Source organism: Orbicella franksi, chromosome 13 (genome assembly GCF_964199315.1).
Source record: "Orbicella franksi chromosome 13, jaOrbFran1.1, whole genome shotgun sequence".
Lineage (NCBI taxonomy): Eukaryota > Metazoa > Cnidaria > Anthozoa > Scleractinia > Merulinidae > Orbicella > Orbicella franksi.
Genome location: NC_138157.1, coordinates 11,323,605 through 11,351,020, shown reverse-complemented (window position 1 = coordinate 11,351,020; position 27,416 = coordinate 11,323,605). Strand labels below are relative to the sequence as shown.

At 38.0% G+C, this 27,416-nt stretch overlaps 2 protein-coding genes across 4 annotated transcripts in view; one reads left to right on the top strand and one right to left on the bottom strand.

Moving 5' to 3' along the window:
- The window catches only part of LOC145466643 (uncharacterized), a 246,132-nt gene that overhangs the window by 21,892 nt on the left and 196,824 nt on the right, over positions 1 to 27,416 (top strand). The gene's annotated exons all lie outside the window — the stretch shown is intronic.
- Positions 1 to 27,416, bottom strand: part of LOC145466605 (uncharacterized) — a 42,023-nt gene that overhangs the window by 7,479 nt on the left and 7,128 nt on the right. For 2 of the 3 annotated variants that reach the window (XM_081450313.1, XM_081450314.1), the window contains exons 9-45: positions 26,806 to 27,101; positions 26,531 to 26,665; positions 26,016 to 26,129; positions 24,344 to 24,538; positions 23,939 to 24,049; positions 23,774 to 23,855; positions 23,154 to 23,366; positions 22,881 to 22,991; positions 21,878 to 21,945; positions 20,759 to 20,965; positions 17,956 to 20,325; positions 17,281 to 17,355; positions 16,661 to 16,807; positions 15,413 to 15,538; positions 14,165 to 14,308; positions 13,851 to 13,914; positions 13,247 to 13,318; positions 12,963 to 13,036; positions 12,305 to 12,460; positions 12,098 to 12,153; positions 11,476 to 11,556; positions 11,014 to 11,076; positions 10,812 to 10,896; positions 10,448 to 10,513; positions 9,344 to 9,463; positions 8,712 to 8,801; positions 7,290 to 7,377; positions 6,582 to 6,664; positions 6,242 to 6,363; positions 5,801 to 5,910; positions 4,863 to 5,003; positions 3,777 to 3,842; positions 3,102 to 3,168; positions 2,399 to 2,464; positions 1,698 to 1,803; positions 1,039 to 1,228; positions 1 to 80 (exon numbers count right to left, since the gene is read on the bottom strand). In XM_081450313.1, the coding sequence (XP_081306439.1) occupies positions 1 to 80; positions 1,039 to 1,228; positions 1,698 to 1,803; positions 2,399 to 2,464; positions 3,102 to 3,168; positions 3,777 to 3,842; positions 4,863 to 5,003; positions 5,801 to 5,910; positions 6,242 to 6,363; positions 6,582 to 6,664; positions 7,290 to 7,377; positions 8,712 to 8,801; positions 9,344 to 9,463; positions 10,448 to 10,513; positions 10,812 to 10,896; positions 11,014 to 11,076; positions 11,476 to 11,556; positions 12,098 to 12,153; positions 12,305 to 12,460; positions 12,963 to 13,036; positions 13,247 to 13,318; positions 13,851 to 13,914; positions 14,165 to 14,308; positions 15,413 to 15,538; positions 16,661 to 16,807; positions 17,281 to 17,355; positions 17,956 to 20,325; positions 20,759 to 20,965; positions 21,878 to 21,945; positions 22,881 to 22,991; positions 23,154 to 23,366; positions 23,774 to 23,855; positions 23,939 to 24,049; positions 24,344 to 24,538; positions 26,016 to 26,129; positions 26,531 to 26,665; positions 26,806 to 27,101 (6,440 nt within the window). The remainder of the gene's footprint in view (positions 81 to 1,038; positions 1,229 to 1,697; positions 1,804 to 2,398; positions 2,465 to 3,101; positions 3,169 to 3,776; positions 3,843 to 4,862; positions 5,004 to 5,800; positions 5,911 to 6,241; positions 6,364 to 6,581; positions 6,665 to 7,289; positions 7,378 to 8,711; positions 8,802 to 9,343; positions 9,464 to 10,447; positions 10,514 to 10,811; positions 10,897 to 11,013; positions 11,077 to 11,475; positions 11,557 to 12,097; positions 12,154 to 12,304; positions 12,461 to 12,962; positions 13,037 to 13,246; positions 13,319 to 13,850; positions 13,915 to 14,164; positions 14,309 to 15,412; positions 15,539 to 16,660; positions 16,808 to 17,280; positions 17,356 to 17,955; positions 20,326 to 20,758; positions 20,966 to 21,877; positions 21,946 to 22,880; positions 22,992 to 23,153; positions 23,367 to 23,773; positions 23,856 to 23,938; positions 24,050 to 24,343; positions 24,539 to 26,015; positions 26,130 to 26,530; positions 26,666 to 26,805; positions 27,102 to 27,416) is intronic. The other variant, XM_081450315.1, reaches the window with a different exon arrangement.

Here is a 27,416-nt window from a genome sequence, read left to right as displayed (position 1 = left end):
CTTGACATATGCTGGTGCTACAGAAGACAAGTTCCAGGTCAAGTCAGCTGAAGCAGTGTTGGTTAGTGATATCTCCGATGCTGAAAGAAAATCAAGTAAAGACAACTAAGAAACGATACAACACACTTTTTTAATAGTGTTTCTCTAGTTACTAGCATTCCTCTAGATACTTATTTAACAAATTAATGTCAGTTTTTCAAACATCTGTCCTGTTATTGATCATGAGTTTCATCATTACATTGTCAACAGGGTTAGTACCCTTTTTCAGAAACAAATTTCCATGACTTTTCCAGGACTTTTTCAGGACTCAGATTGATTTTTCCAGGACTCTAAAATTCACATCAACCCTTTCACTCCCAAGATCTCAATGTTAATTCTCCTTACTGTTTGCCATACATTTAAAAATTTTTTTTTTTTGCTTTTTTATTTTTTTGAGTTTAACAGATTTCCAGAACTTTCCAGGACCAGTAGCCCTTTTCCAGGACTTTCCAGTCCTGGAAAATGCGACAGTAAAATTCCAGGACTTTCCAGGTTTACCAGGACCCATACCAACCCTGTGTCAAAGTATCTGGATCCACAAGGTGACAGCTGAGTGGATCTGCAGACTACTTTGACAATGTTATGACAAAATTCATTGTCAATAACAGGACAGATGCATGAAAAACTGACTTCAATTTGTTTTTTATGATAACAAATTGACAAATTGTCCGCTCTCGCTCGTTGACACTTCACATTAATTGTAAATTCATGTGTCTGTCCACTTATTGACAATGAAAATTAACCAATAAGCGCATGAGAATTTCTGCAGTTATCATAAAAATACTGTTGAACCCTGCTACTTTTGAACTCTCAGGGGAAATGAAAAATAGTTTAAAATAGCGGGAGTTTGAAATAGCTGATAGTAAATGACTGAAAGGCAAATCCAAGGGAAATAAGTTTGAGTTTGAAGTAATGGGGAATTTGAAATAACCAAGTTTGAATTAGTGAGGTCCAACATACTGTAGATAGATGAAATCATAAATGACACTTCCGACTCACTTGTCACGGTCCCAATCAGTGTCTTTTCAAACACAATGTCATTGTTTTTGATTCTCAAGGGAGGTAAGTGATTTGTGGGAAGTGGAGTGCTTCCACCCATGGTGGTAGGTATGGACTGAAAGCTCAATGCACCAGACTGGTACGGAGAACTCTCCAGAACTTGCTCTTCTCTTATTTGTACTCTGATGGACTGAACAACAAACCAAAAATTATTACAGACATCAAAGAGGGACTTATTAGACCAACATTTGGGTAGTAGTAAACAATTGGGTATTGAGCAGAGGGACAGATAATAGAGCAGAAATTGGATTAAATGGTGTTGTAACATCATTGTATTTCTGGGTAGTACAAGAGATGGAAATTTCTCAATGGGAATTCGAAGCAGGAGATGTTTTCTCGAAATTGACTTTTCACATGAATAAAACATTTAAAACATGGGGTAAACCTCTGCAGTTACCATATGCTAATGAGGCGAAATTTTGACCCAATAGGGTCTAAGCTCTCGTAAGCGACCACCTTCCGTAAGTGACCACTGAGGCTCAACATTTTGAGTGGTCACTTACGGGAGGTTGGACTGTAGTAGGATATTAGTACAACTTCTGCCTAAGTAGTAAACCAAAGAACACAAATTTAAGGGAGATACTTATGTTTGAACATACCTGTTGTCTCCCATCACACTTTAAGTAGATTGTACCTCCCCAAGGAAGCTGGGTGAAAGAGCCACTAGGATTAGGCTTGGCACTAACTAGCACCCTGCCTTGACTCCTATCGAGGGAAAAGAGGTAGTGGGGGTTAGGAGTACTCAATGTAGTACTTCAAGTACACAGTCATGGGTAACATGCCTTGTTATCAGACTACATTGTTACCTTTTGATGCATTGTTTTACCTGAGTCTAACATGTGGACTGCTTACAATAGATAACTACAGGCCCATTGTTTAAGAGAGACCAATTTCAACCCTCAACCTCTATTATTTGATACATTAAAAATTAATTGAGAGGATGCAAAATGAACAGAGCTCATACAATAGGCCACTTTCGATATATTAAAATTCAGCTTGATAGTGAGGCCTAGAGGACACAAACAAAAGAAATGAATAAACATGGTCATTCAATTTCCTTTGTTTGTGTCCTCTAAGCCTCACTGCCAAGCTGATTTTTAATATATCGAAAGTGGTCTGTAGCTAACTATTATTGTATTGACAAACTTGTAAAAACCCTTACGTATTGACGGAAGCACTGGATGGTAAAGAATATACAGTAAATTCTCTTTATTTATTGCACTTTTTAGACTACCTCATGAAACCCATACTATAATTAATTTTAAAATAAGATTTTTACCGTGCTGTTTAACAATTTTACCTTGGTGGGATTTCTCCTCTTTCAGGAGTGATAACAATGGAATGGGCTGGCCAAGTGAACTCAAATCTATGATACAAGATTTCAAGTAAATAGAATAGTGTGGTCAACACATCAGTGCTGCAAATTTTTACTCAACATTCAACAGCAATTGACACAACATTCACATTTACATTGAATTTATGCACAGTCAATCCAAGATTTTCCGTTAGAAACCCACCAGGCACAGCACGCATGGGAAGGCTTAGCTATGTAGTAGAAGCCAGACGGTATTTAATAACAATTTTCAGTGCAGTTGTGAGTGTGCATGCTTATGTTTGATTATCCTTTGAATAATTCTGTGAAGATTTGCCAATAAACAAGCTAGCAAACAATTTTCACTCTGAGCAGGTCCTTTGTCAGCCCAGGGGAAATTTTGGCCCAAAAGATCTTTTTCTTTGATATTTTTTATATGCCTTATTTTTACATCTATGTTTAACTGTTCATCCGAAAAAAAAAAAGAATTGGCATTACGAGACTCTAACAGTGCCATTTTTCATGCCCTCCTGAATTAAATTTAAGATTGTGCTTTAGGTTGTCCATTTGTCAGACAAGACAACTGTCTAATAGCCAGTTGCTATTGGCAGGCCTGCAGAATCATGCAAACTGAACCAGATATATGTTGATATCATACCAGAATGAAACAACTTGTTTTTCCCACACTCACCCAAGTGAACGATCTGAAAAGTTGACAATTTGAAGCTGCTCAGAGCCTTTACCACTTTTGTCATCCTCTAAGACAGAGTTAATAAAAAATGTTACTCACAAAAACAGATAACTGACCTTTGAATTTTTTTCTTGCAAGCACACATTAGAACTAAGATTATGTTGATTTCTTTATTTTAGTTACCTAACCACTAGTAGTGAAATTTATGCAATACAAAAATTCAAATGAACACAGCCTTACAGTAACAATATGGGGTATGCCAAGAACATATAAGGGTGCAAGCAAAAAAGATGACTACAATGCAATTTTTCTTGATAGAGATTCAATGGCCTTAAAGTGAAAATCTTCCTCAAAATAACATGACTTCTATTACAATCAGTGACACATTATTTGCTGTTAGCTACACTGCAGCTCGTTCCTAATACATATCTGTGTGTGGAAACAGAGTAAACAGCTCTTTGAGTTGTTCTACATTTACAAGCAGTAATGGCAGGGTTCAAGATAAGTTTTCAAGGTGGCGTGTCGACACGAAATTTGAACAGGTCAGTTCCCACTGCTCCCACCTGCTCCCTCTGGTCAGGTAGCTGCTCTTGTGGCGTTTTTGACCTGAGACCCTTCACCTATCTGGAACACTGTAATGCATTTGATCAAAGAATTTAATAATTAGCAGCTTACTTGAATTACAAGGTGACAAAGTGAGAAAATCAGGAATGACAGTCCAACTTTCAGCTTCAGTATTACCTATTGGATAATTATGCAGCACATAAGCAATAGAGCAGAATCAGTCAGAGAGGAATAAGCAGCATCTTCTAATCTCTGAAACCAGACTAAGTTTGCAGTGTTCTAAGTTGCTAAGGAATTGATTGTACCACAATGGAGTTGTGACTTAAACTGCACCCGGGGGAACTCCCACATAAAAAGGACGGGGTGCTTGTCGTAAAAAAAGCCGTTTGGGTACCTCTTAAGGTGTTCAGCCTCCATAGGTCCACAGCAGGAGCTTTTGTGGTATCTTTTAGGGTTTTCAGCCCAAACAATAACAGGAAATAAGGTGTTGTTTTAGAATTGCTACCTCTTAGGGGTGAAAAAAGTTTAAGCCACGCCCACAAAACAGGATCTTGGTACCTCTTAGGGGTTCTTTTCAAAATTTCTAATGACCACCCCTGCCCTTTTTTATATGGGAGTGCCCCCCAGGGAACAGCACTCTTGGGTGCCTCTTCTCTTTTTTGACAGCGTGATAAAAATTGGAAACTTCTATGTGCTTTAATGTAGATTTGTCAAGGTCTTTAATCTGGCTCAGGAAAATCTAAACCAGAGTATAGTCAAGAGTGACACTAGATAGCAACATGATTAAACTCATTCATGATTACTGCACAGATCGGAAGCCATTATAAATTATGTTAGGTACCTACCATTAGGAATAGGACTTATTTGTGGAGGTTTTACTGACTGTTTATCAGAGACTGGAGTGGGAGGTGCGGTGACTTCATGGTTAGTGCGCTTGACTCTGGAGTGAGTGGTCCGGGTTAGAGCCCTGGCTGAGGACATTGTGTAGTGTTCTTGGGCAAGACACTTTACTCTCACAGTGCCTCTCTCCACCCAGGTGTATAAATGGGTACCCGCAAATTCAATGCTGGGGGATAACCCTGCGATGGATTAGCATCCCATCTAGGGCGGAGTAGAAATACTCCTAGTCACTTCATGCTACAGAAACTGGGATAAGCTCTGGCCTGATGAGCCACTTGGCCCATATGCAGACTTTACCTTTATCTGAGACTGGTACAATGTCCACTGATCTGTTAGGATCACTTGGACCTGGTGGTGAGCCAACTAGAGTCAACAGAACCCGTGATACACTGCTCTGGAATAAACTGTCCCAACTGGCAACCTTGGGGTATTTCACATCTGAAAGAAAAACCACTGCACTGAACAAAGCTGTCCTTGTAAAGCAATGGGCCAACTAGCAGATGATAAAGGTATCCTAAGTACTGATTAGTCCAAGAGCATATTACATTTTTTTAAAGATTTTATGAGTTTCAAATAATGACTTTTCATTAGCACTTAATACAATTGTATGAATATATCTGGATCTATATTTTTTTCTTTATATTTTGATACAACAATTTGCTGGTGCCTGTTGATAATATGACAACCAGTTGATGTGGATTAGTGTGGGAAATGATTGTCAGTAGATAACAAGATATACAACCCCCATCTCATTGCTCCTGTTCCAAAGTGGCCAGGAGCAGGGAGTGGCAACAGTGCTGTAGATGAGGCTGAATTTTGACTAGTAAGAAATAATTGTTGTAAGAAAGGGAGAGTGGATGCAAATCACGGCCACAGCAAACCAAGAAGTCATCTTAAAGAGGGAAAGAAGACATGAACCCTGCTATGAAAATACACCACTTAGTTGCACTTGACAAGAAAACAACTCTACACCTGTAAAAAATGCAAACACCTCCAAAGAATCCATGAGTTGGATTTTCCATTAAAAAATAGCCATTTTTCTGTACAGTGGGAACTGCTTGTCTCCAGAATAAGGTTAGTTAAAAATACACCCTAACTTAAGTGTAGCTAAGTGACTGATGTTATCAGTGTCTCTCACTGTTTTTTAACACTAGCCATGTTTTAGCATGTTAATAAAACCTGAGTGATAGTGATAGGCCATGACTGGGCTGGTTACAGGACACTAAATGTCATACCTTCTACCAGTTTATCTTCATCTTGGAAAGTTGTGGTAAAGTCAATTCCTGCTAAAAGACTCCTTTCCATACTTTCTGACGGGGGCTGCCAGGGGCCTGTCTGAAGATACCTGACATACCATAATTCAGTCAGCATTCTTGCTTTCTAACTACACAGTCAGTGTTTGTCAGTATGAACTTTTTCTTCCTTGTTTCTTAATGAGATGGGCGGGCAAGCCCAAATTTTAGCCTTTAGGTAAGCATTACACAAACAGTGGAATCTTGTCCTTCAAGGGCATCCCATACAACACCATAAATTTGTTGCACAACTGTCTGTCATACGTCAAAATATAATGAATTTAAAAATCAACTGGTTATTTGAATCCAGAGCTTTACCTATGAATACCTCCTACTATTCTCTGAGTCACTTTCACACTCAATAGTATTTGCTTTGTTCCTTACTTTTTATATTGCCGTCTCAAGAACTCATCTCCAGTGTAGAAAGCAAGAACAGCAACAGAGTTTACAGATGTGCGACAGTTGATGGCGTCTTTCTCCAGAGGTTGGTATTCAATCAACACAGCCTAGCAAATGGTAAATCAACCATCAGATAAAATGACAAAACCCTTTAAAGTTGTTGCACATTACTTGATAAAGATATGAGTGTACTTTTTTTGCATTTTGCCAGGAGTGATAACAAAAAATTCAAAGGGTTTGATCTTGGTATTTGATGAAATACTCTGCTTGTACAATTATAACTTAACTTTCTTATAAAAATGATATAAAACCTGATTTCACACACCTTTGATGTTCTTTCAGAGAGCACAAAGTTGTCTGGATGAACCTTCAAGTGGCTGGAAGGATACTGTTGAAGTGAATGGATATCTAGAAGGAAAAGAGTTTACATGAAACAGTTTGAAGGTGTTATCTCTACCAGTACACTTGTTCATGCAAACCATGCCAGACCAGCCATGTTCTAAACTGTTAACGAAACAGTTAAAAGTTAAGATAAGCAGAGGTCCTTTCCTCAACTATCTATGGATTCCTTAATATTTCTCCAGCAGTGTTGAATCAGCACTGCCAAATATAGAATATGCACCATCACATTTAAACAAAAGAAGTTGAACAAAGATTACGCTTTCCACACAATTCTCTTGGGTCCATGATCAGTCTTTTGGAGAAGCAGTTACAGGGATTCTGTTAGACTAGTCTGAGTGCATATGTTGTGGTTCAATTTTACCCTTGGTACGGTACAATTTGTTATTTTCCTTTGTTCTGCTACAGGGTAATATGTGATAATGAATACAAAACAAAGGGAAATACCAGATTGTTCTGTGTCAAGTTGAACCACAACAAATAACTCTGATCGACATGTGCCATAATTTAACTAAGTTTACCTTGTCTGAAAGGTTCACAATCAAGTGTCCAGAAATCTATTATCAGTGAAGGTCTGTGTTGTTAATTGTAAAACACACATCAATAATGATAGCAAGTTTTATTTTAACTGTACCTGAATAACACACAGCCTTGACAAAAGCTGCCCTTGTGCCAGAATTTCTCACCACAACTTTGACAGAGTTCTTTTTCCCAAGGGAGACCTGAGGTGAAAAGAGACCCTTAATCAGTTTATTACTTTATTTGTGGTTACCTCATAAATTTGCAACATCATCAGGCTTTTAGCCAGATGGGTGTCCAGGCATCATCTGGACAACCACTTTTTAAAAGAAAATTGTTTTACAATTGTCTATTTCTTTTTTTAGTTTTCATATGTTGCCTTATAAATTGAAGGCTTTTGTGCAAAAAGGGTGTATAGAGCATTTTGCGTCAATTTTCATTTTTTGCAGGATCGAGCTAATTTTTGGCAGACTGACTTGTTTTGACATGAAAAGCATTGTTGCGTAATTGGTTTTGTTGATTTGCACTTCGTTTTCGAGAAATAACATATAAAAAAACTCAGTTTTCTGAGCGGCATCTTTTGAAGCGAATCCTTCTAAGGTGGACCTTGACACGGCGTGAACTTAAACGGTTACTTTTAGCAGCTTCGTCAGCATGGGTTTTTTTTTAAATAGATGTTTTGATTTTTGAAAGAAGTAGAGAAATAGACCAGGAATAAAAATAAACCGACTTCGTATTGAACCATTGTCACAGCAAATGAAACTTAAATCCAGCCTGTTCAGCGCCTTATTCGCTTGCGCTAATGAAGCAACAGTAAGAGAAAAGCATAATTATATGATTAATAAAACTAGCACCAAATGCCACGCTTCGGGGACTTCATCATTTAGCAAAACAAAAGGTTCTTTTGTTTTTCGCTCAACAAAAGATCTCCAAAACATACCCTTGGAAGACTGAGTTTTTTGCATATATATATTACACTATTCTTGAAAACAAAGCGCAAATAAACAAAATCAATTACGCAACGATGCTCTTCATGTCAAAACAAGTCAGTCTGCCAAAAATTAGCTCGATCCTGCAAAAAATAAAAATTGGCCCAAAATGTTATATCGCCCTTTTTGCACGAAAGCCTTCAATAGGCCCTTTGCACAATCTGGTCACATGATACAAAATCACACGTGCTGGTGAGCAAGTTGTGCAGTGGGACTTCCAAAATAAAGGCAGGTCCAGGTGGACTGGTACGAGTTGCATTGTTTTGGAAGTCCCACTGTGCAACTTGCTCACCAGCATGTGTGATTTTGTACCATGTGACCGGATCATGCAAAGGGCTCATTGCTCATTTAGCAAGTCCTAGAGCACATTTTGGAAGCCCATTTTTCAAATCATGACTAAAACCCCTACACCACTTTGGTTTGAAAAATAGTGACTGTATTAACATGGCAAAAGCCAGATTCTGGTGGTTCACTTTCTGTTAGTATCATCAAGTAACACAACGTATTTTATTTTAATATACTAATTAGGACTATACTTAAGACATTACCTCTCCAACATTAATGACATATCCTTCACTAAGCTGCCTGATGTCCACCAACACCAACTGGCTTGTTCCACCACAGCCATACAGTGGTATCTGGTGACAAAATAAAATGTTTACCACATACATTCAGTTATTTGACATAGGTGTCTCTTCATAATTCACTAGCTTGGCCATTTCTAACTATTATATTCGACAGTCTATTTCCACATTTCCATTGGGACTGCCATGTTTCAAACGGAATGGAGGCACAAAGCCGAAGAGAAATGCAAAGAACAAAACCGCCGCCTTGCAGCCCCTCATCTACCATTTACCCTCCTGTGCACTCACTGCCCTCACAAATTCTATGCAAGGATTGCCTGCTAAACCACCTCTGAGGCCATCAAAGAAGAGGACACCATACTGTTAGAAGAAATTGATCCTCAGACACGAGCCAATGCTGACAATTTTTTCGTTCATAGAACTCAAGTCTGACTGTTTACACTTATTCTGTAGGAACTTTGAAGACAGCGGCTAATTCAGAGCAAGTTATCGCCATCATGATGAGGTAAACACAAAACAATAACTTTCATTATGTCTGTCTCTCTGTCTTAATGATAGGAGAAGTATCGTAGTTTCAACGATCAAAGCTAAGTTACCATAGACTTTGTGTTTCCTGTTAGGGACTTGATGACCAGAGAACTAGAGATAAGGCCCATGGACGAAGGTGAAAAACTAACATGGACTGGAAGTGCCTTCTGTTGATACAACAAAACAAACTATAATCCTTTTCATTTATGTCGTAAAACTGGCATACACCATCATAGTGTGCAGTTTCTAGTCTATGAGCTCAATATTTGGAGTTATGGTTGGCTACACTTTATTGGCTACCCATGACTCTATAACTTGAGCTTGGGGTTCCTGATAAGCGAGGGATAGAGAGTTAAGCATGACATTTATGGCAGACAGCAAATGACAAAGACTACCTCTGATTTTTTATTCTTTTCTTGTAATCCTTAAATAAATCACACAAAAATAGAAAAATGTCTCCTACTATACAATGCAAATACAAATATTTTCACTCTACAGTACAGACAGCTGAAGAAAGCTGGCAACAGTTTAATTTTTGCCATTTGCCGAAACATCATGCTTAATCTCTCCAATGTCAGTTCAAAAACCTGCAAGGCTGGCTACATGTACCTGACTCCACTAACTAGTGGCAAACCTATTGGATTTCCGAGAGGCACTTGATTATTGACCCATTGCAAATGACACCTTAAATTTAAAACATTTCTTAAATCCTGGAGAATGTACTGTAATTGTTAAATAGACACTTGACAATGCACCTTACACGGTAAAATTTGAAAACAATCTCGAGCTGAAATGTTTAAAAAATTACCCGCTTTTGACCGCCTGAACAACAGTCTCTGACAGGTAAAATGTGAATGACAAGAAGCGAAGAAAAATCCAGGTGGATAATACAACATTCTTTTCAACAAAAATTTATAAATTTTTTGCATTTTTATTATTTTGCAATTTCATGCATTGTTGTCCAAAATTTTCTTTTTCTTCGCCTCTTGTCATTCACATTGTACCCGTCAAAGACTGCATTTCAGGTAGTCGAAAGTTTGTAATTTTTTAATTGTTTCAGCCAGAGATCATTTTTAAATTTTACCATGTTTTATCATGGCTGCGGCCCTTCAATATTTTCACACAAAAAATGCACCTTACCTTTACTATATAACCACTTCAGTTTAACTCACCTTAGGTTGAAGGGTTGCTTGTGGATGCTCTGGACTTCCACCATGGGAACTGAACATTGGCTGTATCTAACAGATTACAAATCAATGGTAACTGCATGAGCCAAAAGAAACAAGATGAAAAGTGATAGGAGCAGGATAAAATAATTAAAGCAATCTTGCAAAGCGATCTTGAAAAGCTGCTTGCTCACAGTTGGGTAAATGCCATTAGTGTAGCAACAACTTATGTTAATCTACTTTTCACGTTGCCTGGTGTAAGTTGACACATGTATCACACTTCTTGGTATTGCCATTGATTCACTAACATGTTATTTAAGGGAAAAAACTCTTTCAAGAAAGGAGAAAATCTTCTTTCTGCTACACAAACCTGAAAATCAGAATGACTTCCCTCAATCAGTAGTTGAAGTTTTACAGGTGATGTAGAGCTTGTCTTCAATATAACCTTTTGCTGCCTGTTACAAAAAGGTTATAAATAACAGTGGTCAAGGTCAGATGGAAATTGCAAAAATATATTAAATCTCCACATTTTATCTAACAGTACCAGTGTTATGAGAACTGTAAGTACTCACTGAGACCGTCCAAGAGCCACTCCACTCCAACAGAGAACTTGCTTACTGCTAAACAAGCTAAACCTACAAAACAATGTCTGGGATTATTATCATCACCTACACTTACACTGCAACTTCCCCAATCAAGGCCACCCAACAAAATTCTGCCCAAATTGATCTGCGAAAAAAATTGATGTTCACAATAGATTTCCCACAAATTGTCAATCTGAGCAACCTGCAGACTAAAGAAACAACAAATTTGGAACCATTTTTATTGTTTTAACATGTGAATGCTACTGGTCAATTTGCAAAAAAAAATTGCTCAGAAGGCCTTAGTTGGAGTAGTTGCACTGTAAATAGCTAAAATATATTTTAAATCATGGTGAAAATCAAAAATCAAAATTCTGCCATGCCCAAAAGCACTGAACATTAATCAGAGTAAAAAGGAAAATCCTACAAACTCATGTAATTATATTTTCTTACTTATCATCATCTTTTGGTAAAGCCGATCCCTTCACTACTAATTCATACACTGGTCCATTGGGAACTGTAAGAACTACCAAGCTGTAAGCAAAACGTTAACATGATTAAAAAGTCAACAAAGGTTGTGGAAATATAGTGGCCTAGATTTACTTTCATTGTGAAACATGCATGGACATGAAAATCGAAATGCAAAACTTAGCCATCAGTAAAAAAAAACTTAATCTATACTACCTGCACATCTGATTTCACAAACATTTTCTCCTAAAATTGTAAGGCCAATTTTGCAACCTTTGCATACATTCTACACCTTCGACAGGCAGTAATAGATAAAGTAATTTAACTGTTTAGCATCAGTTCATGTTTTAGATTGAAAATACATCCCTTTAAATTTAAGAGCTTCTAACTGAGATCAAAGTTGTGCCGATGCTGAGACACTTGATGGTTGAAGGTTAAATTCTCAAGTGTACCAAATCATACTCATTTAACTTGTGCTATTTCAGCGAGAGTTCATTCAACATAACTAAACATAAATGCTTTTACAAAAAGAAGTAAGTTTGGATTGCTCAATAAATGTTCAAAAATATATCCATCACAGTATCCTCATCAAAACGTAATAAATTACCTTTCAACTTGTTTATTCGCTGCTGTGGGTTGGAACATGACTTGTACCTCTGACTCCTATGATTACAGGTAACAAAACAGCAGGGCTCTTAACTCATATGGAGATGCACAACTTTATTATTCAGTTTCCCTGGCACATCTACACATCCTATAGAGGTGTTTGATTGAGAAGTTTATGCAGTTTGCATCATGTTTTATATTTCCTCACCTCATTAGGTTTAAGATGCAGCTGGATAGGTTTAACAGAGAATTGCTTTGAGTCTCCCTCAATCTTCAGCTTTACTTTGGCTGTAATGTTACCAGCATTCTTTACTGGAATAGTACAGCTTGCAATCTTACCAAGAGAACTTTTCAAAGTCAAGACCTGCAATAAATAACATGTTTCTGAGGAAATGAGCCACCAATGTCTGAGGAACTAAGTGACTTGAGGAATAATTCTCCCATTTGACCAGGTGTCTAGGATAACAGGTACATCTCGTCAAAAGACTTTTTTTTGATACATTTGTAACTATTCTTGGGTCTTTTTAGAGCTCTCCTAAAGAGATAATCAGAATTTGTCTTGGCTATTGTTGATTGACCTTCCCAATGACTTGTACACAATGCTCAAAGAATAGACACAGCTCCTGGGAAATACAAGTGGCAGAGAGGGACTAATAATACAACTTTACAGCAGGGGATGGGCTCTGTCAGTATGTTTCATACCTTTCGGTCTCTTCAATGTACTTTATAGTATAATATGAATGAAATGTGATTTCTTTCATTTACCTTTCTATGAATTTATGGGCTGGTTGTTAAATCACCTTGATTTGTGTACTGAGCACAGTGTAGCTTGAAATGAAGCAACACCTGAACTTACAGAAACTAACCTGTAGCTTATGAGGAGTGTGAAGCCTCACAATACCTTCAAGGGCCTTAAGAGCCATACTGCTGATAGTAGGGCCTAGGATATCAATTACATACAAAAGAAACATGTGTCAAATTAGATAAAAAGGATCACAATGTCCTTTGGTCAATCCTTTTAGTAGTATACAAAGTAATGCAAGCTTCTTGTTAGTTTTTCAATAGTTTTGTTGATGTGAGAGATCTTTGTAAATATTTCAAACAATCAAGTCTAGTCAGGAAATCAATGTTTACAGTTTGAAACTTCAACCTTGTCGAGCACTGTCAATCTCAACATCAAGACGTGCAGTGTACTCTTCTGGTGGTCCAGCTGATGAGATACCTAACGTAAACATAACACAAGAAGCAAATAAGCTGTTTTAATTTTCATGCAATAGGTAATTGTTTCAGATAAGTGAAAGTAGCACATTACTCTTTGTTCATGCTTATTTTCCTCACACAAATGGTTCCTGATCAACAATAACATAATTATTGTTGTCAAAAACTGTTAAAAACCTCTAAGGCACAGTCTAAATGAAAGATAAATAAAGCACTAATACAATCTTGACAGCTGTATGCTTCAAAACAGGCAGGCAGTAGTCAGGGCTGTCACAAACAGTGCCACCATAACCTGTACAGCTGAGTATGCTTGAATTGATAGGCCCCTGATGTTATGTGGGTGAATTCACAGTTCACCTACAAAGTAACAAGTTTGTTATGGGCATGACTCAAAACTTAATGACAGCCCTGGTAGTTAATTGAGCATTTTGGTATGAAGGCCTTGTCACAAAGCATAGAATAGATGCTGACTAAGTGTGAGTGCACAGCATTGTTCACTTTACCACAAATACAGATTGCACATGCATCCAACTTACTGTTAAGCCCAATCTTTTGAGACTGAAATAGTAACCACACAACAGTTGGTTCAACTATGGAAGTCTGTACAAGAAAATCAATCAAAGAAAGCATAACATCAAAAACATGAGTAAAAAGAATGATTAAATTAGAGTAATATGATTTTGCACTTTCTTAATCTGTGCATAGCCAACTTTACAATGTACATCAGGCAACTGATGAGTGATTTATAGCCATGTACAGCAGATTGGAAGCTCTAAAGTCAGGTGATGTTTCTTTTTCTGTTTCTGTGCTCTGACAAAAATACACATGTTGATATTGACAACTAACTCACCAAATCCTTCCATCCTTTAAGAGACAAGGTGTGGATAGTTAATGCAGCTCCTTTAGTCCCAGCAGGGGCAGCACCTCTCACGACATCAGTCTTGGGTGAAAAGTCAGCATCCGCAAAAGCAAAACAGTGCAGTGAGCTGCTATTCTGTTAAGATAGAAGATATATAGATAAAAGAGGGGCAAGCAGTACCAGAACTTCCCTATCATACAAGCATCAGCTTGAAATCTGGTTTTCTTTGCACCCTTTTAATGCCCTATTAAACAAAACAAATGTGAACTAGCAATAGCCACAGCTATTTTTCACTGACACAAAGTTCTAAGTATGCATAAAATCAGCAGCGTGACTGCTGGATAAAATACGGTAAGTATCATGTTTCAAGTACCTGCATGGATAACAAGGAGCTATTTAAAAAATGAAATAGTGTTTTGAATGATTAGGTCAGTCATCAAAATTTTAATTTAATTTTTTTTGAACATGCCTTTGGCAGTTTGTTTGTCTACCTACAACATGTTTATATTGCAAATTATGATCTTTACTCTAATTAGTTGCTATTGCACCTATGTAAATAGTTAGCCCTGAAGCCAAAACAATATCATTTGTTTAGTGGAAAACAAAACAAAACTTAGAGCAATGTCTGAATGCTAGGAAGTGGTCCCTTTTTGGTATGAAAGAAGTATTAGTCTGTAGAAGAAATTCATAAGTAGTACTTTTACTACACAAGATAACTGCATCAGATTTTGTGCTGACTATCACCAATTGAACAACTTTCTGAGTGACTCTTATGCAAATCACCAAGAGTACACACAACTAATGCCAAGTGTACATAGCAGAGGGGACCTTTACAGCAACAGTGCAATTTGACTGCAGAAAACAGAATCAGAACTGGTCCTACTAATAAACAGTGATACTGTTTGGCTTGTAAATGCACCAGGCACATTTGAGAGCCTGATGGCAATCAATCTGGGATCTGCCAGACCAGAGGTGTTCAGTCTATATTAGTAATAACGATGCATTGAACAACAATTCCAAACAATTGGTTTCAGGCTCATATTGCCACAAATTTGTAAGATTCAACAATATCTTCAGGGATCAAACAACTCTTAGAGTCATGACCAAATGCTTTCCACCTTAAAATGTCGCCAAACAAGTTATTGCTCTTTTTTGTATCAAAAGGTTTATCTCAAAATTCGTATTCTGGTGCTAAAACAATAGTCTTGTAAACTAATTAAAAATGATTAATGAACTCACTGCAGATAAAATGATTCTGATGGGTACTTGAGCTCTCCCTCTGTTTATCAGATGGATTGGTCGACATTGCTTAGCCCCACATGAAACCTCGCCAAAGTGTATGGTATTATCATCCTCAAGAACAACCTGTTTAATGAAGAAATAAAATGTTATATTGCTCCTCGCCGGCCCAAGGGAAGTCAGCAGTTTTTGTTCTGAGTTGTTAGTGCAGAGCACACAAGAATTGAAACAGTGCAGCACCAATATTAAGGATTTACTGCTTTTTATACAATTTTTAAAATGAACAAATTTTGCAAGTACTTCATCTTTATCTGGTTTTATCTAATGGCTGTGTCTTTTTGAGAACATAATGCATTCTACACAATTAAGACATGTTGGATTCAACCTAATGACATAGCTTTATGGAGACCAGCAATACATCTAATTGGCTGTAAGTGTTACTCACTCAGGAACTATACAACCCAGCAACAGCAAATCACATACAGATCACAGATCTCTGCTGAACTTGGTCATCAATATAGAACTTTTCAGATGAAACTTAATAGGACCTCTCATTGGGGGAACTGATTTACCACTGAGGAACTAATTCTAAGTTCACTTAAACGCTTTAAGCCCTGGCAAAAAACTCATTATAAGTAAAATATCAGTTGAAAGGTATTGTTTGGGGTATGTCTTAAATCACCATGGCAGACATACAAGATGTCACAAATTGAATCGAGGAGTCCGCCAAGTAAAAAAATGAAAACGTTCAAAAATACCTTATTCCTTGTATATATTGGGTATACCCCTAAACAACAGCTTAATTTGCAGCTCTGGGTGTGTATATGTTTATCAGATATTCACTTGACCGTAAAATAATTGTAAAGACCAAAAGTTTCAAAAACTTGAGGGGTGGTTAATCAAGTCTGATTCATGAGGGGGGTACAGTATGATTTTATACTTCCAATCTGAAGATCTCTTAAAGATCCTTTTGGTGTCCAAATTTGAAACGAATTGGTCAAATTTTACGCTTATTATAACATTTTGTACCATATGGCACTATGGGCGCTTAACGGGCTTATTACAACATTTGTCCTCACAATGAAAAGAAATAAACAATTTTTTAAGAATTTAGTACATAACCGTGAGTTATCAATTCATTTTACATATAATTTATTATATGCTTCTAAGTAATTACTTTTAAAGCTCAGTTTAACCATGAATCATACCACTAACATTGAACTATTAAAAATAATTCTATCTACACACCTCTACTTTAGGTTCTTCTGCTACAACATTTAAAGCTAATACTGGTCCCAAACTATGCGTCGTTGGTTGCACTTCGCAAACCACTGGGACTGAATAGACCTGTAGCTGTGCAGTGAATGTACCAGCTTCATTAGGCTCAATGCTTATCTGCAAACATTATAACACGCAAAAAATGAAAATTAATCACCAAAAGACATGTCTCTTACAAGAATACAACAATAACAATATAATTTATTACCTATATCGCACTTTTTCTATAAAAATAGTTAAAAGCACATTACAATTAGACAAATTCTTACAAATTACAAATTTAAGACCTAAAATCCTAACATGAATCTACAAAACATTTTATCCCATTGTACCTAATATTACAAGTAACCTATGCTAACCAATTACAAAGTATCACTCAATCAAACAGTAATACTACTGATATGCATAAACTTACCTAGACATAAAGCTTTTTGAATTATAATTCTGCCACAAAGATTCATTTTCCATTTGTTCATTTTGTTTGCTTATAAGTTTAGTCACAACAAGCAAGTATCAGTGAAACAAATAATTTATCCACTGAAATGCTTGTTGGTACATCATAAAATCTTAGATCTCTTTCTGTCACTAACCTTGACGTTTTCTGTAGTATGTGGTGCTATGATCACTTTTGGTTGATGAGAGAATGCACATGCACTACTGGGAACCTGAATGTCAACAAAGACAGAATCTTGAACATTGTACTCTTTACCAGTAGCTGCTAAACTGTCTTGTGATTGATGAGTTGAATACTACAGTTAAGCCTCCTCCAAAAAGTTTGTCTTACTGCAAAATGAGGGCTGAAAAGCATATCCTAGATCAGGTGGTCAACTTGTGCTCTAACTTGTTAGTATTAGGTATGTTAAGGCAACTAGTTAGTGTAATGATTCTTGTCCTACTTAATGACAAGATATTGTAAGTCATTTTAATGTTAGTTGTAGGTTTTATTTCATTGTAGTTTCCCCCACGTCATTGCATGTCATTATTTATTTTGTTAACTACAGTCGTTAACAATATTACAAAATTTAATGTACAACTGAGATGACATCCAAAGGAACTCTGACAACTGACTAGAGTTTGCTAAAAGCTTTGCACTATTTTAGAATCCTCTCAAAAAGGACAAGAATACCCATACTGGAAATCTTCAACCAGACTATACTGGATCTATGTTCTTCTTGGAATTCTAATTAATCTTGCACCTTGACTCCTCATGCTCAGTTACTGAGTTAGTAACAGCTAGAGTACAATCGTTCAAAATTATCTCTTACCTGAACACCATTAACAGTACATAATATTGAGTGTATTTCGCAATGCATCCATCGACTGCTACTGTTATGTAATGGAATGACAGTTTCTGTTAGAACCCCCACACAGCAAAATGGAGGTAGCTTGATCTCTCCAGGTATAATCACTTGTGTTGGTGATGGCAATGCCACTTCCTGGGAAAAATCAGGTCTAACTTGCAGAAGTCCATTTCTTATCTGTTGCGATGGATGTTGATGGAAAGGCATAGACTCAGGAGCTCTTGGCTGTGTAAATGAAGTTGGAAATCCTGACACACTCGAGCCATTGGCTTGAAGATGCAAAGGGACTTGCTGATGTGGGTTGTTCTGAGGAATATTGACATTAAGGGACTGGACATAGGTTGGTGTTAAACTTGACGGTTTTGGTCCCATTGATGCTGAAACAGTCTGAACAAATGGAACATGGCCATAGAAGGTATTCATTGTGCCATGTCCTTGACCTGGATACATGGCTGAGCCCAGAGGAACCATCCTTGAACCATATGCTGTGGGTGCTGTATATGATAATGTGCCATGATGTGTCTGAACATTTAAACCATGCCCAGTTAGAATAGGCCCAATCATCCCAGGTAACCCAGAGGAGCCATCGGGTGGATACAATTGTGATACAGTGCCTGGATTGCCAAGTGGTACAATACCTTGTGCAATACTTAGAGGGAGCCCCACTGGTGGATAATGTTGGTTCACCAAGGGTGTTGTTTGCTGTTCATGCATTAAATTCCCTGTTTGAACAGCTACCCTTAAATCACCTGCCAGAGCTGTATGGCCCATAGGGCCTTCTACTGTAGTAGGAGTGCCTGGTTGGCTTTTGTTGTCTCTGGCATGATCACCCCGGTGGAACTCCATCTGCTTGTGTTGATCGCTGGGAGTAGCCTCTGGCCATGAATGCCTGCTGTTTGACATATCTTGTGACAGCACAGTGGTCATGCTTCCAACTGCACTATCAGACGTGTCAAGTCTTTGTGTACGTGGAGAAGAATCAGATTGCACAGTGTTCATTTCTTGGGTTAGGGTATGAAATTGTCCTGTAGACATGGGAGAATGTGGGAAATTTCCATCATGAACAACAAATGGGTCTATGCTCTGAGGAAGTGAACGATCCAGTCTTTGTTCAATCTCATGTGTCCTATTCTTCCTGGGATCAATTACAGGAACAGTTTGTTGTTGTTCAGCTTCCTTCTTAGCTTTGTGTACTGTGTATGTTTCTCCAAACTGGGGAATTATGTGTTTAAAAATGCCAGTTTCAGAAGAAGTCATCGATTCTCGTTCTAAGGGAAAATCTTTGGAATCAAGTTCTTTAAGACTCAATGGGACCATTGATGGTGAATCCTGTGATACAAAAACACTATCTTCCACTGTGTAGCTTGAAAGTTTTTCAGGAGAGATCTGACTGTTATTTTGTTCAATCACTTGAATACGTCTTGGTGAATACACCATTTTTTCTGGCGAGGACTTAGTCTGTGGACTGCTGGATGCCAAAGGATTAAAGTCAGAGGTTCTAGCATTAGGGGATGCTGCTTTCACTTCAGAAGATGGTAACTGTTTCTTTTTTAACTTGACTTTGGCTTTTTGCTTTTCTACCGCTGTCAGTTTCTTTCTTAGTTCTTCTGGATCTTCATTGATGGCTTTGGCAATAAACTGTGTCATCCTCTCAGCAGAAGTAGCATCTCCAAGAGATGAACTCCTTAGAAAACTTGTTCTACTGGGATGGATGTAAAGCCCTTCAAGTTCCTGATCAGTTTTGAATTCCAATCCTGATGACACATCAAGAGGCTTTCTCGTATTTTGACGTTCCTTTTTCTCCTGTCTGTGAGAGTGTTTTCTTTCTTTAGGTTTAGAACCCTTTCCACCATTAACATTCCTACTGGACTGTGCACTTTGGCTATCAGTTTTCTTTATGACACTCTTAATGCTTCCCTTACTGCTACTACTCTGTGAGCTGGTCTGGCTTGTACTTCTACTTCTGCTTTTCACTGGAGCATCTGTTTTAAACTGCTCATCAAGTTTCAACTTCTCCATTTCAAAGGATAACACGTCTGTAGGAACTGTGCCAGGTGCATGAGTTGATGATACATCTATACTCCTTGACTCTCCTGATCGTTCCATTCTTTTTGGTTGTTCCTGTGTCTGCGATCTTTGAGCAACCTCACCAGAGCTCTTGGATTGCTGTTGCATTACATCTTTAATACCTCCATCTGCAGATGTCCTATTTAAAAAGCAATCTGGTGAATTTTCTTGCATAACTGGATCCAATGGTGTAGTTGGATTACTGATCATTCTCACTGGAGCTTGTGGGGAAGGTGTCAATATAGGTTTGTCATCTCCAAAATGAGGCTAAGACAAAAACAACAACAATGTGATTAAATGTGATTACTGTATTCAGAATGATCACATTTGGCAGCCACTGGCACATGTACCAAACACTGGAACCTGTCAATACCAGGAAAGTAAAGTGGCCAGGTTAGCATTTTTAAGTGTGTTCCAGGCTGCTTAAGCATAATCATGCTACTGTGGGTTTCTGTGGTTTGCAAAACTACTACCAAGTGAAGACTGGCACCTGAAGTAGAATTTTTGTCACGAAAAAGGACTGCCAACTTAACACAAAACTTCCCAACCATATTCAGCTCAATTTCCTTTAAAAAGGTTAAAACAAACATAAGCCAACCTTGGTCTCTGTATGACAACCTTATTGTCTATCCCTTTGTGACAAAGGTCCCTGCATGACAGGGTATTAACAAAACAGCAATCCATCAATTAGTTGACCTACCCTGGGTCTGTCAGGACTGGTCCGCGACAAAGAACCAAGTTCTCCTGATCCTGCTGCGAGAAATGCACCAAATGATATGCGCACCTCACCAATGTCACTAGGATCATTGACACCGACCACCTTGAGAAGAGAAGGTCTGGTAATATACTGACTGTCTGGAATTGTCCAGTCATGTAGCTTGGTGGTGTCATTACTTTGAACCTGAGACTTGAATAAACAAACAAACAAGCAAGCAAGCAAGCAAACAGTTAAAACAGCGAGTCAAAACATTTAATAATGATAATAATAATAATAATAATAATAATAATAATAATAATACATGTACATAATATTTTAAGAGGAGGCCTCCAATCACCATAAGGTGGTTTTCAGGAGGGTCCTCTGAGAAAATAAATGTTAAACCTTTAAAATACATTAAAATCTAAACTACAATAAAAAGGACAAAAACCTATGCGGTAAGCTAAGACTAAAACTAAAACAAGAATTAAAATACTACTAAGGTTAAAAATGGTTTAATAAAAACTGTTTCAGTTTGTATTTAAAAATAGTTTTCGGCATCAGTTTCTTTAAAGCACTTGGTAGTGTGGCCCAGTCGTCAATGGCTTTATAATATGTTTTGCTTTTTCCCCATTCCGTTCTTGGCCTACTGACTTTGGGCATGTAGCCATTTGGGTTTAACTAGTTGTATGCTATGTACGTATCAAAAATGAAGAATTCAGTGCTACTGGCTTCCTAAAATCTGGCCTTTTACAGGGGTTTCATTAAAGTTCTAGAAGGAAGGCAACTGGTTTTCACAAGAGGGCTAACCTTTTTGAACTGAACTTCTTTATAAGAAACACATTCATCTTGATGGTTTAATCAAGCAGGCAAAATTCTCCTCACAGAGGTCAATTTGCCTGGTGCCTGGCCCTTTATGAAACCCCTGCTTTTATGCATAATGCAATAACACTGCAGGACTAATAAATAGTTATTGGGAAGAAACCTACAGTATATTATTCTTACAAATAGGTCTATTTTCTTTCTGCCCGACTCCATACAATAATTTAAATCATTTTCCCAAACCAAGGAGATCCAGGTGGCTGAGAAAAAATAAAGCTATACAGAAGGACTGTCACATACTGGAATCTCAAGTTCATGTTCCCTGTTGAAACTCTCTTCATCAGCTGCAATAATTGCTGCAGCATCTCCTACACAACAAATAAAATAAAAATAAAAACTTAGCTAATACAAAGAATGTCATTTTATTTCGGCAACTACAAACATTAAAGAGTTTGTAATTGCATTACTGACCCTTGACTGAGACTGAATCAAACAAAGATAACATCCAAGATGCAATATACATAGGGGCATTGAATAAAACGTCAAGAGTTAATTACAATGAAAACTATTGCTGTGTACTTGCAAATATAACTTTTTATACCATGCCATAGAAAATAGAGCCAATCAGAATACAGGAAAGCTGTACAGTTGTAGATTTGACGATATTACATCCAACTGCGCATGTATGTCACATTGATTCCGTTGCCCACTCTATTTTCTATGACATGATATAAAATAGTTACACCCTCCTAAAGGCTTGTATGTATAACAAGAAAATACAAGTTACTCATGGGATATTCCATAGTATACCACTCGAAATAATATGCGGATAATACACTGAAAGGCTCATAGGTCCCATCTGCAGCCCAAGCTGGACCTGCTGAGTAATTTTGTTCTACTTTGTTCACTTTCCGTACTCTATGGTTACTGTCCACAATCATTCAACTTAGCACTAATTTTATTTTGATAGCTCAAAGAAGGGTGCTTACATGTATTGGAGAACGGGTGCTTAGCAGGGATGTTTACTTCTATTTGAACATATACAGCTGAACGTGCACAATACTTCAATAAAAGTTTACCAACAGATCATACTCCTGCTAAAAAACTGTACCAATAGGAGTTCTGATAGTCATAATGTTCAATAAAACAATCAGATGCAAAGCAGACTTCATAATTTGTTCATCTAATCAGTCTATTCTATGTCAATGTGTTGACTGTCACTTTTGCTATGGGGGCCCTTAATGGTACTGAAAGGATGAGACTTGGTAGAATCATTAAGAGTAAGTGCTCTTTTTGTTAGTACCTTGCGTCTCAAACGTCATCCAAGAAATGTCATTTTTGCTTTCACCACTGAAAGGATTTTCTTCAAATGCAGCAGCATTACCAAACGTCCAAGGCTGTTGATCCCCAGAGTCTATTTAAAGAAAACATAAATGTATTTTGCCATAAGGTGACCTGAGGACTCTATTTCTCCTAAATTGAATGCCTCAGCATTTCCTAAAATTCCTCTATATTTGGGGTACCCTGCCAAAGCTTCATCATGTCTTTTCATCCTACAAAGCCTACAAAGACAAACCTCCAGTGCCAAATGAATTTTGTCCAAGTACAGAGTCTTGCATGTCATCTGCACCCGCAGGCCATGGAAATGATGACAATCTGTCCACATCCCATGGTGAGGCTGCTTGTGGGGTGAATTCTTCTGCAACTCCACCAGGTGTCAGGGTTTTTTCAAGTGGTAAATCAGCGACATCCCGACCACTTCTTAACTCTGTCAGCACTTGGGAATCTCCTTTCATGTTTTAAGAAAAAGAGAAGATGGCAATTGTTGGAAGACTATGTGATTGCGGATCCATCGATGTCCATGATAACGAGGACAACCCAAGAAAAGATAGTAACAGACAATAGAGTGGTTTTCAAATACAATTGAGTGTTGTTGAACTAAAACCAAACCAATAACAAACCAAATACACTACTGAACCAATCTCAAACCGTAGTAAAACCAAAATCAAAGTAATTGCCTGATTACTTTAGACAGTGAACTGAAACTGCTCTATATGCACATATGCAGATCGTTGGTTTTACAAGAGTGGATCAGTGCAGAGAAGAGATAGGAACACATTTTGGAAGAAGGGTGTTGATTGAAATAACTATACTGCAATCAAACTAAAGGAACCAGGAGCAAAAAGTTTTACTCACCTGCTTTCCAAGTTTGAAGACCTGAAGCAAGCATTGTAGACTGATCCCCATCACTTGACTGTTCTAATCTACCAGAGTCTTGCTAAAATTTCAAACAGTAATGTTTCAAAAATGTAATTGCAGAAAGTAATGAAGTACAAGTCAGAATAACATTATTTTATCTACCTGATTATTCTCAACTAGCTTTCCCATAACCGTGGATGGTCGTTGATGTCCTTGGAACACAACTCCTGGTGTGGACCTCATAGCTGCTTCTTCTTCATCTCGTGGTGTTGACTGAATTTAATAGAGCAAACATTCTGAATCTACAAAATTGCAGTGGCACATGAATGGCTTAGGGTTGTGGAAGTAGCAAAGGCAAGGTAGACCCATGCTCCTGCACTTCATATTCTGAAGTACAGACATCATTATCAAGAATATTTGCAGTACACCCAGTGCAAAAGTTAAACAATTAAGAAGTTGCCACATTACTGACCGTTTCCTGTATCTTATCACCTAGACCTGCTTGACAATGGATCCAATGATCTTATAAGAATGTCTCAGGAATTAAAATACTCAGCAGAGGAGTACCTTCCACAGCTGTGAACTGTCAATGGTTGAATTCCCATCCATGAATGCACTGTTGCTGAACTTGAGTGAAAAGTTAGAACTGCGATTTGATGAAGGAGCAGATAATGCTGATTGTTCAACGTGCCAGCTCCCTGATCTCTGATGTGAAAGTTGTGCATGCTTGGCTCCAACTGCCATTTCATTTGGAATCAGTGTCTACATAACAGAAGAAAACATTATACTAGTGGATATGAGAGTTAGGTATCCTCACCACAATCTATCTCAATTGCTTCATTATAGTGTGGTACATGTAATTAGTATGGTTTACTATTGGAGATGTGATAGCCTAATGATAACTGCATTGGACTTTGATTCTGCAGATAAGTGGTAGCACCATTTGGGGAAATATATGAGGCCCAGAGAGCTGAAAATGTTTGGTGACTAAAATACTTGCGCTGGCAACAAAATAGGAAAATTAAGGAGCCAGCTGGCCCCAAAGTTTTTTCCTGAAAGTCAAGCTCTGAAGAGTATAAACATGGTTGCCACAGAAATCACTTTTCAAATTCCCAGACTTTTCCCTGATAAAATTCAAATTTCCCTAGCCTCACCAAATACAAAATGTCAGATCTACAATAATAGTGGCTTCTGGCCTCAACCAACTGCCATCCTTTCCACTCATTCATTAACTTATCCTTCTCTATTAAGGAAAAATATCATTGAGATCACAGTGACCCCAAATGTTTCCTCCAGCCTTCAATGGTATCAAAACAGCCATGTTTAAGTTATTTCAATTTTCCATGACTTTTCTTTAAAAAGTCAATTTTCCCTGACCCAAACTATTATTCCCTGACTTTCTCCTGACCTTGAATAATTTTTTTCACTGACCATTTTCTGACCTGTGGTAACCCTGATAAATAGGAATTAGCAAATTATCAGGGCAACCTCAGGATATAAAAGCAATAGCCTCCATTTGGCGTGAAAATATGCTAGGATATTTGTCCACGGACATTATCTGTTCCCAGAAGCGAACACTTTTTGAGAGAATAGCTCGAGGAAAACTGTGAGCTTCGAAGAACACATACATGTAATGTCCAAGGACAAAATTAATATCCAAGCATATTTTCACGCGAAATGGGGAGCTATTGTGTTTATTATTCTTCAAATCGTTTTTGCAACGCGTGCAGTATTGAAAATTGGAGAATATTCTCGGATATTCCCCAGTTTTAGCTGTGGAACATTCGGTCACGTGACGTGTTTAGACCAATCATGCACAAGGGAAAATATTTGATGGATTATAAGATGGACTACAGTGCATGTGTAGCATTCCACGCTGGGTGAGCAGCAGTCCTTTAAATTGCTTCATGCGAGGAAACCGGAGATAACCATTGGCATGATAAGCCACTAATGCTTGCACATGTACAAAAACTAGTAATAAACCATTGTTCAGTTAACTACTAAGTAATCAGTTTATGAGAAGTCAGTCCCGTGATTTCCCAGCCACAGATGAATGGTGAGTTACATACTTTTTTTAAATCCTGAAAAGAAATTGAGCACAATGTTCACAGCTAGTTGAATTTGTGGTCCATGCTCGTGAGACAGTCTCTGATGGAACAGCTTAATATAAGAGGGTTGGCCTTGTAGATGTTGGCACGCTGTAGCAGGCAATGGATAGTAATCAACTTATTAAACTTACCATATCTAAATCTGGTGAGCTAATATGGCCAGTTGCAGTTGTGTCACCAGCAGGGGGATCAAAGGTCAGTGATTCAGCTTCAGCAAGAGTGTTACCAGGTCTGTTTCCCAGCATCTAGCAAGTAAATAACATGGAACTCATTTCAAAACCTACGGAGGCATTGGCCTAATGGCAAGTGCACTGGACTCTGGATTGAGCAATCCAGGTTTGAGCCCTGGCTGGGGTCATGAATTGCTTTATATTGGGCAAGACACTTTACTCTCACAGTGCCTCTCTCCACCCAGGTGTATGAATGGGTACTGGTAAATTTAATGTTGGGGGGTAGCCCTGTGATTGTCCAGCATCCTATCCATGGAGATGTATAAATACTTGTAGTTGGTTGATGGTGCAGAAACTGGTATAAGCTCCAGCTGTGGGGGCCACTGGCCTGATGCAGACTTTACCTTACTATCATTAATTTTCAAAACCACCTTTGAGACATAAGGAACAAGTCCTCAGGACATTCCAAGACTAACCTGTGACGTGTGAAAAGAGCTATCATCAGCCCAAGCAGGGTAAGGTGTAGAAGGATTGCGTCCCATTAGGTAGCAAGACTCAAGAGCTGATGTTTCATTGTGAACACCTGTGTTGTTATATTCTTGTTGTCCAGCCTGTAGAAAAGTTCACGGCAATTAATATTGCTTTAACATGACTTTTCTTTTACAAACCAAATTAACAGCTACAAATTATAGGCACTACTAAGGTAAGAAAACAATGATTGAAATTGTCAATCAATAACCAATATATTTACCTCTCTAACCATGGGAGTGGATGAAGCTTGGAAATGCAAAGGATGTGGCATACTTATTGAGTCCCTAGGGTCATTTAGCTGCTGTGGAGGACTAGATACCAAGACAGGTGACCTGTCTGCAACAGAATCACCTACAGGACAGCCCCGCCCTGCTGCCAACCCATCACTGACAGGCACAGCTGAACTTCCCAGGGCATCACCTCCAGTGGGCGGGTTGATGAATCCAAATGATGTGATAGTTGGAGGGAATGTTGAGGATGGCAATGCACTAGCACTGGAAGAGGCATATGCAGCTCCTGTCAGATAGCACATTCAAGTTACTGAACAGGAAATCATGACAACCAACATCAACATCAACATCAACATCATCTGGGTTACCTAATAGAACAGGCCATATTCATATTCTCGGACTGGAAGACTCACAACCGAGGCTAATGCAGGGAGTCTTTCTAAGTGCAAATTACATTAATCTCTATTGAATGATTTTCCCCCACACTAGCCTCCTTCTAATCCAAAACCAAGAATACGAATATGGCCTATTAAGTGACCCAGACTACTTTAACTTAGTAAACAGTTTGAACCCAGGAATATTGGTCATGTTACATGACCAT